Source organism: Phyllobates terribilis, unplaced genomic scaffold (genome assembly GCF_046119375.1).
Source record: "Phyllobates terribilis strain yellow unplaced genomic scaffold, ASM4611937v1 Scaffold_5__5_contigs__length_657084704, whole genome shotgun sequence".
Lineage (NCBI taxonomy): Eukaryota > Metazoa > Chordata > Amphibia > Anura > Dendrobatidae > Phyllobates > Phyllobates terribilis.
In genome coordinates this window covers 138,200,128-138,213,160 of record NW_027362765.1, presented here as the reverse complement: position 1 = coordinate 138,213,160, position 13,033 = coordinate 138,200,128, and the positions used below count along the sequence as shown (strand labels likewise).

The 13,033-nt window shown below is 43.3% G+C and overlaps 1 protein-coding gene across 2 annotated transcripts in view; it reads left to right on the top strand.

Moving 5' to 3' along the window:
- Window positions 1-13,033, top strand: part of HNF4A (hepatocyte nuclear factor 4 alpha) — a 177,278-nt gene that overhangs the window by 119,668 nt on the left and 44,577 nt on the right. The window contains exon 1 of one of the 2 annotated variants that reach the window (XM_073683065.1): window positions 6,880-7,143. The exons of the other annotated variant lie outside the window; for it this stretch is intronic. Coding sequence (XP_073539166.1) covers window positions 7,023-7,143 — 121 coding nt within the window. The 5' untranslated portion in view covers window positions 6,880-7,022. Of the gene's footprint in view, window positions 1-6,879; window positions 7,144-13,033 lie in introns of those variants that run through there. 2 annotated transcript variants of the gene reach the window in all.

Sequence of the window (13,033 nt, the reverse complement as noted above, 5' to 3'; positions counted from 1 at the left end):
TGCGGCACGGGTTGGCCATTGCTGGCAATGATGCTTAAGTCATCATCTGGATAGCGGGTTATGTCAGCGTCACTCCAGTACCGCTTGAAAAGTACGTAGGGGATGGTAGTCACTTGAGACCCGGTGTCCAGCAGTGCACTCATGGGGATACTGTCCAGCACTACGGGTAAGACCGGGCGTCCCCCCACGTACTTATCACGCCAATTAGACGGGCCTGATGACCTTATGCCTGGGGGTTGGCCCTCTGACCCAGGTCGGACCCATTTAAAGTACAGTACCTTGCTATGTGTCCTGGCTGACTGCAACGGCGGCAAATCGGCTGTCCATCCTCAGTGTAGCGGTCGGCGGGCCTCCCTCTGAACGGCGGGATCCTCCTCTGTCGACGCCACGGGACATCCTCCGGACTGGAAGCCAGCTCGATTGGTCTTGACGGTTCCACCTGCAACGACTGTACTGTCCTGGTCAATGCAGCCACACTCTTTGTTAGCTCCTGGACCTGATGGTGCAGGGCTGCAGGCTGGGATGGATTTAGGGCCTGTCCATCAGCCCCCACAAGGTCTGCGGGGTAGGGCGCTGCCCCCTGGTGGTAAGTGATGGCAGGGCGCCGGAAAGCTACAGCGCCACCTGGTGCGGGTTCTCTGAGCACCCGGATGGCCCTATCCTTGAACTGCGCAAAAGTCAAATCGGGGTTCTGTAGGGCCATGAGGCGCAGCTGAGTCCTGTGGGCGCTGGACAGCAGACCTTCTATGAACTGGTCAGTCAACAGTTTATCAGTGTCCTGCACGCAGCCAGGGTCAGCTTGTTTGATAGCTCTCAGGGCTTCTTGCAGGTTCAAGGCATAGTCTCTGATACTATCCTGGGCCCGCTGCTTACAGCCATAGAACTGCATTTTGATTTCTGCTGAGGTACGGGTGTCAAAGGTACTCCGCAGCCGGGTCAGAATGTCCTTTACGGTCCTTTTCTCCTCATCTGGCCATGATTTCACTTCCCGCTCGGCTGCACCGGTTAGCTGCCCCGTCAGAATGCTCACTTTCTGTTCTTCTGTCAGGGGATAAACTTTGAATAAACTGTGCAGTCTTTCCCTAAAGTCTGTTAAGGTATGGGATTCCCCTGAGTATTGGGGCAGCCAGGCTGCTCCGGGGATGTAGGGCATAGAGAACGGCATCACCGCTGCTGCAGCCCCGCTGGTTGTAGAAGGCCCCTCCGCGTCCGTCATCTTCCTTCCCCCTAGTTAAGCGTGGCCTACCTTCCGACGATCCTCTTCTGTAGGCCGCGGCTCCGCTGGTGCTGCTCCGGACAAGGACCTTGCGTCGCGTCCTGGTGACGTCAGCGTCGCTCTCTCTCCTTCCAGGACCTTGCGCAGCGTCGGTGCGTAGGGCGGGGCTTCAAGTCTCGCGCGTTTTTGACGTCCACGCCCCTCTTCTTCCCGCGCGGCGTTCTGAAGATGGCGTCCGATGGCGGGAAAACGGCTGAAGATGGCGGGAACCGACTGAAGATGGCCGGAAACGGCTCCGGATGGCGGGAACCTCTTTTTAAGGTACGTGTACAGTCTTTTTCAGGCACGCAATACCCATTTATGGCGGGTTGGTCACAATCCTGCCGACTACGCCAAAGCTGACTTGCCCCCTGGGCCGTGGGGCACTCGGAACCGGGCTTCAGTGCAATGCTGGGAGTAGTAGTGGCGACCCGGTCCCGTGGCTCAGGGTGGTCAGACCAAATGCTGTGGCAGTGTATTTATAGGTTTTGAAAGTCCGACTACGCCACCCATGGATTGCGGTCAGGGAGGACCGCCGCTGCAAGGCAGACCGCTGAGGCTGATGTAGATATGCAGCACTGGGATAGGATAACTCCCCACGGGAAGAGTGTAGCCTCAGGGCAGTGTAATAGGATGCTGGGGGTGATGGTGCAGACGCAGCAGAAATCACACAGAGTCCAATAATGCAGTCCAGGGTCTTTTACTGCAGATATTATCACTGACCCACCAGGAGTACAGGGTAGGAATGGACCTGGGTGTCTGAGGGCATTACGGGCGAGCTCCACTGGTCAGGGTGAGTGGGTAGGCCTACCGTTCTCTCTCTGCCCTTGCTGACTATCTCCCCCTTTAGAGATGTGATAGCCCACGTCCCTGAGCTGGCCGTGTACTACGCATATATGGCTTGCGACTCGGGCCTTAGGTACCTGTAGCTTCTCTGTGCTGTACCGGTCCCTCTGTGTGGTGGAGCCTCCAGGCTTCTTAGGCCAAGGGACCTAAAATCCCTCGCAGGTAGGTGATCTGCTGCAGGACTTGCAACCCTGACAGCCTCGGACCCCAGTGTCCGGTTATGCAGTTCTCTCTCAGCCAGGATCGGCTCTCGTCGCCTCTGTCCCTGGCTTGCTGTTCCTCCTTTGCCTCCTGGACTCCTCAGCTGCGGCTGACCTGTCCCTCTCCTCTGGGAACCCTTCTGGATGCTTCAGAAGTGGGTCCTGGTCTCCCTAACCCTGCCCTCAGTTCCAGCTTTTATAGGGGCAGCCTGCTCCCCCTACTGGCCTGGGACAGGAGGTGCTGCATGCTAATGGTCCCTGACCATAGAACCTCCCTCCTGCTCTCAGACACAGCCTTAAATGTTTGTGGCATCCAGGCCTGGGGTGACACAGATGTCGATCGTACATGTCTGCATTATTTTCCCAGGGATAATCTGCCAACCAACATGTCAGCTGGTGGCTTTCTCATAGAGAACATAGGAGCAGTCAACTGATTGACCGCTTCTGTGTATTAGAGTCGGCTGAGATCTGACACGGCTGTCGGACGAATTATCGGTCAAAGCATCGCTCGGCCTACAGTCATCTAATGTGTAGGTCCTGCCTATTCTATTATCTCAAACCTGAGTTTCTGCAGCTGTTGCACAACTACAACTCTCAGCAGGATCGACTGGGTGATGTAGATCCGCAACAGCCAGAGGTTGGGGGCCATTTCCATAGACTTTAAGTAAAATCCATACACAGAATCACCATACAGATACAAAATACATAAACACATACATTTTATGTTAAATTATGACAATAGTAAAGCCCACCTTCCCTTGTATAAACGACAGATGATCAGAGTAGGGTATAGATCAGGTCTTGAGAACAGAGCTTCTTTATAAAGTGGGACCACTCCAAAGGAACAGAGGTCTTAGGGTGTTTTCACACTGCGTCTTAGCACCCATTCGCTGGTCCCGTCGGGGCTTATGTCCGAACCCCCTAAAAAATGGGATTCAGGCGTATGCTCCGATGGAGCCATAGACTATAATGGTGCTGAAAGAGTCAATGTGTGCTCTGTCGTGCATCATTTTTGTGTGTGTAGCCATAAAACACCATTTTTTCACACTTGAGTTTTCAGCTCTGTAGTTCTACATTTAGATTGCTTACATAAGAGATCACCATAACCTTGGGGGGCTCAGAATGGATTTTATAGTCAGGGAGCTGAGTATTTGTGCTGTCTGTTTCCATATTTGGCTGTGTATCTGGGAACCTTGTGTGTATGCACTCCTATGTGTTATCTCTGTGTACCTGCGGATATCAGTTGTGTATCACTGTGTGTTTACTCCTGTCTGGGGACTAATCTAATATAGAGTCCTTGTGTCTCTTATCTCCTTCATGGTAAAATCATCATAAGAACACCATTCATAATATTAAAGCATTTCTGTCAGATCTGCTACAGTTTACATACATGTTCTTATATTATGTAGCCAGTTCATGCCGTAATAATTCCTTTTTTATTTCTATATTTCTGTGTGCCCTTGAAATGGGCAGATTTCAGAATCCATTTACCATTGGCGGGGATTCTATGTTGTGCTCATAGACCTCACCCCCCCCCCCCCCCCACTGCATAATTCAGTTGTATGACCTACTAAATTGATGGAGTAGAGACAATAATATAACTACTATAATACTCGTAACCTACTGTATATACAAGAATACATCTACTAAAATGACTATAATACTACCAATACATATGAAAAATAACTACTGTGCTCCTACGTATAAGAATATAACCACAGTAAAACTACCCCTTTATGTAGAAGAATATAACTGCTATAGCATTGCCCCAAAGTATAATAATATACAGTGGTGTGAAAAAGTGTTTGCGCCCTTCCTGATTTCTTATTGCACGTTTGTCACACTTAAATGTTTCAGATCACAAAAAAAATTTAAATATTAGACAAAGATAACACAAGTAAACACAAAACGCAGTTCTTAAATGGAGGTCTTTATTATTAATGGAAAAAGAAATCCAAACCTACAGGGCCCTGTGTGAAAAAGTGATTGCCCCACCCTCCACTTAAAACATAAACTAACCTTGGTTTATCACATCTTTGGGAAGCTGAATTAAATTTCCCTAGCCACACACAGGCCTGATTACTGCCACACCTGTTCTCAATCAAGAAATAACTTAAATAGGAACTATCTAATGAAGTGAGGTAGACCAAAAGATCCTCACAAGCTAGATATCATGCTGCGACCCAAACACATTCAGGAACAAATGAGAAACAAAGTAATTGAGATCTATCCTTCTGGAAAAGGTTATAAAGTCATTTCTAAAGCTTTGGGGCTCAAGCGAATGACAGTGAGAGGCATTATCCACATATGACGAAAACACGGAACAGTGGTGAACCTTCACAGTAGTGGCCGGCCAACCAAAATTACCCCAAGAGCGCAGCGACGACTCATCCAAGAGGTCACAAAAGACCCCACAACGACATCCAAAGAACTGCAGGTCTCACTTGCCTCAGTTAAGGTGAGTGTTCATGACTCCACCATAAGAAAGAGACTGGGCAAAAATGGCATGCATGGCAGAGTTTCCAGACGAAAAGCACTGCTGAGCAAAAAGAACAAAGGCTTGTCTCAGTTTTGCCAGAAAACATATTGATGATCGGCAAGCCTTTTGGGAGAATACTCTATGGACTGACGAGACAAAAGTTTAACTTTTTGTAAGGTGTATGCCCCATTACATCTGGCGTAGAAGTAACACAGCATTTTAGAAAACGAACATCATACCAACAGTAAAATATGATGGTGGTAGTGTGATGGTTTCAGTCTGTTTTGCCGCTTCAGGACCTGGAAGACTTGCTGTGGTGGATGGAACCATGAATTCTGTTGTCTATCAAAAAATCCTGAAGGAAAATATAATCTGTTTGTGACCTCAAGCTGAAGTGCACTTGGGTTATGTAGCAGGACAATGATTCAAAACACACCAGCAAGTCCACCTCTGAATGGCTTAATAAAAACAAAATTAAGACTTTGGAGTGGCCTAGTCAAAGTCCTGACCTTAATCCGACTGACATGCCGTGGCATGACCTTAAAAAGGCTGTTCATGCTCAGAAACCATGCGTGTGGCTGAATTGCAACAATTTTGAAAATATGAGTGGGCAAAATTCCTCCAGAACGTTGTAAAAGACTCATTGCCAGTTATCGCAAACACTTGATTACAGTTGTTGCTGTTAAGGGTGGCCGAACCAGTTATTAGGTTTAGGGGGCAATCACTTTTTCACACACGGCCCTGTAGGTTTGGATTTTTTTCCCTTAATAATAAAGAAATTCATTTAAAAACTGCATTTTGTGTTTACTTGTGTTATCGTTGTCTAATATTTAAATTTGTTTTGTGATCTGAAACATTTAAGTGTGACAAACATGCAAAAGAATAATAAGAAATCAGGAAGGGACCAAACACTTTTTCACACCACTGTAGGTACTATAATACTGCCCTTATGAAATAATATTATAGCAGTTATATTCTTGAACATATACAATAATATAACTGCAGTAATACTGACCTGATGTAAAAGAACATAAATAATATAATACTGCCCCTATGTACAAGAATATAACTACTATAATACTGCCCCTATGTACAAGAATATAACTACTATAATACTGCCCCTATGTACAAGAATATGACTACTACAATACTGACTCCTATGTACAAGAATATAGCTACTATAATTCTGCCCTATGTCCAATAATATAACTACTATAATACTGCCACCTATGTACAAGAATATAACTACTATAATACTGCCTCCTATGCACAAGCATATAACTACTATAATACTGCCACCTATGTACAAGAATATAACTACTATAATACTGCCTCCTATGTACAAGAATATAACTACTATATTACTGCCCCTAAGCATAAGAAAATAACTACTATAATATTGCCACCTACAGTATGTACAAGAATATAACTACTATAATACTGCACCCTAAGTATAAGAATATAACTACTATAATGCTGCCCCTATGTGCAAGAATATACTGTAACTACTATAATACTGTCCCTATGTACAAGAATATAACTACTATAATCCTGCCCCATGTACAAGAATATAACTACTATAATACTGCCCCTATGTACAAGAATATAACTACTATAATACTGACGCTATGTACAAGAATATACCTACTATAATACTTCCCTCTATGTACAGGAATATAACTACTATAATACTGCCACCTATGTACAAAAATATAACTACTGTAATACTGACACCTATTTACAAGAATATAACTACTATAATTCTGCCCCTAAATATAAGAATATAACTACTATAATACTGCCCCATGTACAAGAATATAACTACTACAGTATAATACTGCCCTCTATATACAAGAATATTACTGCTATTAGTATTACTGTTACTACTATGAATATTGTTTTGAACATAAACCTGATAAAATGGAGAAACACAATAAACTTTATTGAGCTCACACAACGTCTTGTACACATGCACTAGTCACTGAGCGTGTCAATTAAACCCTTAGCAAGTCCCATATCTCAGGAGGGGGCGGGTGGAGTGTGGGCATCCAGAGGTGGGTTGCTTAAAAATTAACTCCACAACTCCACCCTAAGAAAGCTATAGGCTTTTTTTTTTGCTTATGTTCTCAGCTATCAGAGTTACCTGTACTGCTGAGGTGACAGGCTGGAGTCAATGTAGCCGAGGTTGAGGGGCCAATAACCTCACTGGGGGCATTTGCTGGAAGCCAACCGTTGTTTGCTGATGATAATGAGACTTTCTAAAGCCCTGATAGATATGGATATGGCTGACTACACTGAGGCTTTGGACCCCGCTTACACCACGTTGGAATTTGAGAACATGCAAGTTCTGGCCATAGGGAACGGTAAGTGACTCTGTAGTTGTAATGATGGGTGTAGTAGTGCTTTATTACTGTGGAGGCTAACCCGAACATCGAGGTACCACAGAATGGCACATACTAACCTTCGGTGTTAATAGACAACCTTTACTATTTCCTCTCTAGGACCCCCATGAGATAAATAGAGCTAATGATAGCTTCTTCTGGTGGGTTTATATTAAGACGAGCGATTTATTTACTGATTTCTTGCCATTTAAACTTTTTATTTTATTATTTTAGAATTTTTTTTCATTATTTAGTATACAAGAACATAGCAGACAATGATGATATATATATTATGGCCTGAATTCTGTTATGAAAGCTTTTTAGCATTTGCCATGGACAATAATGCATTCTTGAGTGGTGGGGGCTGATAGTTCTCTCTTTAGGTAAATAGGGGCCATGAAATCATCGGTCTGACTGTTATCAGTTCACACGTTGACATATATCCTCCGCTAAATCCTCAGCTTAGACAAACATACATAGACTGGAGGAAGAAATTCATTTGCCCTAAAGTTTGACAGACCCATAGATATATTGGTGCCCTATCCGTGAATCCTGTAGAGATTAAGTAGCATTTTAGTTGGCCTTATAATAATAATTATTATTATTTCTATAGCGCCAACATATTCTGCAGTACTTTACGTTTCAGCCTTTTTAAATATACCACTAAATTCATGTACTTGGGCTTCATCAAAATTATTTTCCACTTTATGATGTTATGGCAAAGCACCAGGACACGAATGGTGGGGAACTAACCTCTGGGATTCCCATTATCCAGTTATGAAGAAGTTGATTCGCGGATTTAGCGCTGCATCCTCTTCTATTTTTTTCCTGATCAGCATCATCCCCGGCTATCCTCATCCTCATTAGAATTGGGCCAAGTTGGTGGCTGAGGGATACTGTGCAGGGGAAAAACAGCAAAGGGAATCCCAAGCTACACCAGCACTGTGTCCACTTGGAGGACCCCAAGGTGAGACCGCTACCATCATTAGGTGATGTCACATCCTAGAAATAGGACACTCATTTGTATGGAATGGAAAAACATTTTTAATGGAATTATCAAATGTTCTTGATCACCTTAAACCTAGCTGCCATCCATAGTCATAGGAAAGGATTATACATTTTAACCTTCTGAAGCAAGGCCTAAAAGTAAATCTGCTTCTATTGTCTCATCAGAGTTACCTAACTCTGGTCTGGTGACACTGCAGGTTTCTGGACTATAACCACGTTCACACGTTCAGTATTTGGTCAGTATTTTACATCAGTATTTATGGTGGAGTAATCAGAGGAAAAGTATAATAGAAACACGTCACCACTTCTGTATTTATCACCCACTCCTGGTTTTGGCTTCCAAATACTCATGTAAGATACTGACCAAATACTGAATGTGTGAACGTGGCCTTAAATGCCAGATTTAAGTAATGTTGAGTCTATACATAATTGCAAGATCTGTAAAAATAATAAAGAATTAAAATAAAAACCATGCATAGTTTTATCGATTTCTGGGCATGTGACAACCAACATCATTGTCATTTCTACTCCCACAGGAGTGGTCACTAACTTTCTGAAAAATTTTGTCCTAATCCTAAATCCAGTGGTGGAACTTGAAATTCGTAGGCACAATGCAAGATATTCAACAGGGACTCCAATTATGACAACTCTTCAATAGTATTGTCTACGCTTACAGATTTAAGGGACCTTTTGGGCCCCCAAGGCTCCAAAGCCTAGGTGCGACTGCAACTCCTGCACCCACCATAGTTACGCCCCTGCCTAGATCTGAGCTGTAAGAAATCCTTGCTATATTTTTACTACAAAGCTGCTCTTCAGACAGATGTCTAAGGTTAGAGTTAGATGGATCCCAGTATATTAGCCAGTGATGAGAGTCCGGGACCACTAGTATCTATTAAATTTAAAATATGGAAATTCCAGGGAAAATTGGCAAATTCTCAGCAGTAACAGTAAGGCTATGTGCCCACGATGCAGAAATGCTCAAGATTTTTTCCTGAGCGTTTCTGCATCTCCCTGGCAGAAAAAAACGCATACGGATTGTACATGCGGATTGTACATGCGGATTGTACATGAGTTTTTCCTGCCAGGGACATGCGGAAGTGAAGCGTTCTTCACATGCATTTCCGCATGCGGGTTGACAAGCGCTTTCCAAGCGATTTTAGCATCATTTGGAAAGTGCTTGACAACTTGGTCACACTATATAAATCCATGCAAACGTCAGCGCAGGTCCTTCATTCCATCGCGAAGTGCCGGGAAGCAAGGAGGAGCGCACTGCGGGCCGCCAGAAGGTAAGTATACATTTATTTTTTATTTTATTCTTTTTTTAGAGCATTTTTAATGGTACCTGGGTGTGGATGAGACTCTCCTCTTCTCTACACCCGGGTACCATCCGCACATTAGAACGCGCCAATTACGCAAGTACAGATGCAGTCTTGCGGAATTGGCGCGTTCTAATGCAAGTCAATGGTGGCAAAAACGCAGCACTTCCGCAAAATAATTGGTAGTGCTGCGTTTTTTTCCGCAATGAAATTTCCGCAGCATGTGCAGAGGACATGCGGATTATCATTGGGGGACATGGCAGGCCTTTTACCATGCGTTTTTTAAGCCTTTCTGCAGCGGTTTTGCCGCTGCGGAAACACTTAAAAAACGCATCGTGGACACACAGCCTAAGAGTAGGTTCACGTGAGAGTATAAAAAATTGAGTTTCATCCAGAAAAGTGGGACAACTTCTTTCTCACTTGTCATCCATATACAATCCGTTTTTTTCTTTACGGCAGCATTTATTAATAATTTACAGGACCATTTACAGTTTCCTATATTACAGAATTACAATGTATTCATAAAAAAAACGAATGCTCTACTGTGGCTCCATATGGCATCCAACTTTTTTCTCATAGACTTGAATGGGTGAGTCTCATCCAATTTTCGGAGGAAAATCATGCATGCTGTGATTTTTCTTTCACATGCAGATTTGGTCAGTGAAAAAAAATTCCTCATCTACCGTGCCCCATTGAATAACATTGGTCTGAGTGCTGTCTGTTCTTTTCATGGACAGCACTCAGACTGAAAATATTGTTGTGTGAACGAGCCCAAACAGTAGTCCTTTCTTTTTACCAATGACTATATTCATTAATGTAGATTATGAAACAATAACACCATCTTATTGACCAATGACGAACAGTGAAAAAGTACTAAAATTAGTTGTTCTGCTAAAAAATAAGATTCTTTCCCTTTATATCTATGTCTTAAAAATATAGACCTTGTGGTTAGGGCTCATTTAGATGTCAGAGATTCTCATATGCCGAAAACGAGATGGATTTTCATCAGTGTTTGGTCAGTTTTTAGTTTCAATAGTTTTTCCTGTATGCAAAAAAAAAACCTGATGAAGGTTTCTCATGCCTCTTTTATCAAACAGTCCGTGATGGTATCCGAGTGCTGTCCGTTTTTTTTTATTGGACCCATAGACTTGTTTTGGGGAGTTTGATCTGCGACTCAGATCAAAATTGGGCATTTCTCTGTGTTTTGGTGCGGACATGTGAAATACACGGATACGTGAACAGTCCAAGAGACAATAATAAGTATAAGTTCTATCCGTGAAAAACGCGGACAAAAATCTTTCCAGGAAAAAGTGTCGCTTGAATGAGGCCTTAAAGATTGTGTCTTCGCTGTAACTGACTTGATGGGGAGTAAATGACTTCACGTGGAGTAGTTGTCTTCTCTCCTGCTTCTTGGCTTCATGCGAATGAATGGGGTTGGATTGTCAGGAAGCAAAAGCAGAAAAAAGTAAGAAAATCTGTGGTTCTCTGCATTGTCCAGTCTGGGTACATGACAGGTTTATGAGGTTATTTAACAGGTTGTGTTAGCCATGCTGAAGGACTTGTATCTGTGTCAACAATATTTTTAGGGTATTGCCCTACATGGTAACCTGGAAGGTGACATTTCAGGTTCACTAGTGCTCATCAGTGCAAGATACAAGACCCAAGGAATTCTGTTACATGAAAGCCTTGCTACAGTTTGAAATGCTGAGTAAAAAGCTTTTTGGTTCCTTGGTCCCTTGTGAAAAAAATCTGACATGGATTTGCAAAAGAATGCAGAGCAGACTTCCAATGATGACCATCAGCTATTCCACGTGTAGCTAACACTCTGGGGTCGGATTACCTGTGGCTTTCAATCTGCATGAAAAGAGTCTGGACATACCCTCAGTTCTAATAATGGCATACTGTTCACTACACAGCCATGGTATCCAGACACATGGATGACTACCATTGGAATAAAAGTCATGGACGTTTAGGGTAAGTTCACACAACGTTTTGTTCTGGTGGACTCAGCCTAAAAAAAAAGTGTTAAAAACCCAAAGAATGAACATAGTGCACAGCTATGTAAAATGACATGTCCCATCTTTTGTCATTTCTATTAACTGGTTCAGACATCAAAAGCCGGGAAGTGGTTAAAAAAAGAAGCCAGTTCAATCTTTGGACAGCGTCCACTTGGAAACCACTTTCTATTTAAAGTTTCAATAAAAAAAATTGCCGGCGAGGAAGCCACTTCAAAAACGACAGGAAAGTCACCAGTGAAGACACCTTGGAAAACCACTGAAAGCGTTTTCCTGAAGTGTCTTTGTCCTGGAAAACTTGGCTGGTACGCCATCATCTAAGAGACGATGTGTGCACATACCCTAAAGAAGACCTGACAAGTCTCCCAACATAATTGAGATAGTGAAAAGTTAAAAAAAAAATATTCTAGAACATCTTCTTTTCGAACTTTACATTGTTATTCCTTTGTTATTCCTCCTGGAAATGTATGAGCAATTGACAAATAGGTTCACCAGTCGGGGTTGCAAATTTTACGTGAAAACTGCTTGATGAACCTGGGCCAAAGTTCTAAAAGATGCTCCGGCATTGTTCCTTCTTGTGGAATACAAGTACTTAGTAAAATAGACAAGTAAAGAGAGCAAACAGGTCCTGTTTGAAAATGTTTGGCCAATGTGGACAGTTCCTTTTAGCTAGATAAATACCTGGACAATAAGCAGATTACAGTGTCCTTCTGCTGGAGCTCCTAGTGATTGTTAGAACCTTGCTCTTAGGTTTTTTTTCCTTTGCTGGTCACATGACCTTGTTGGCCTATTTAATCCTGCTCCGCCCTTCTGGCTTTGCTGGACTTCATTGTATATCTACTTTCTAGCTAGCCTGTGCTCTGTGTCTTGCTCTGTTAGTTTGCTTGGTCTACTGACCTCTATGTTCTATATATTTTGTTTGTTCGTCTGTCTGCTACTATTTCTGTTAGGAGGTGTCCCATATTCCTCCCAGTCCTTAGTACTTGTAGGGATTCCTTCCCCACATCTATAGGTCTCCGTACAGACTAGCTTAGGACTTTAGCAGGTCTGATCGCAGGATCAGGTTCCCTGTTACATCGTAGGGATTAAGCTGAGTTCTATCGTAGGGACAGATCTCCTCTCTTTCCTTAACTCTGGTAGCAGAACATAACAGTAAGTCCAGCCAGCAAATTCTCTAAGGAAAGATTTTTCTGTTCCATCATGGTGTCGGTTCAGGATTTGGTTCATCGCCTGCAGGGACTCTCTCTGGAGGTGGCCGAGCTCCGTCAGCACGTGAGTAACTGTCCTGGAGCACATTTCTTGGAGCCTAAGGTATGTTTGCCGGATTTATTTTTTGGTGAACACCGAGAATTTTTTTCATTCAAAAATGCTTGCTTATTGTATTTTCGTTTGAGACCTAAGTCCTCTGGGGATGAATCCCAGCGCGTAGGGTTCATAATGTCACTTTTGCGCAGAGAGCCTCAGGAGTGGGCCTTTTCTTTGCAACCTAGTGATACATGCTTCAGATCAGTGGATAGTTTTTTTTCTGCTTTG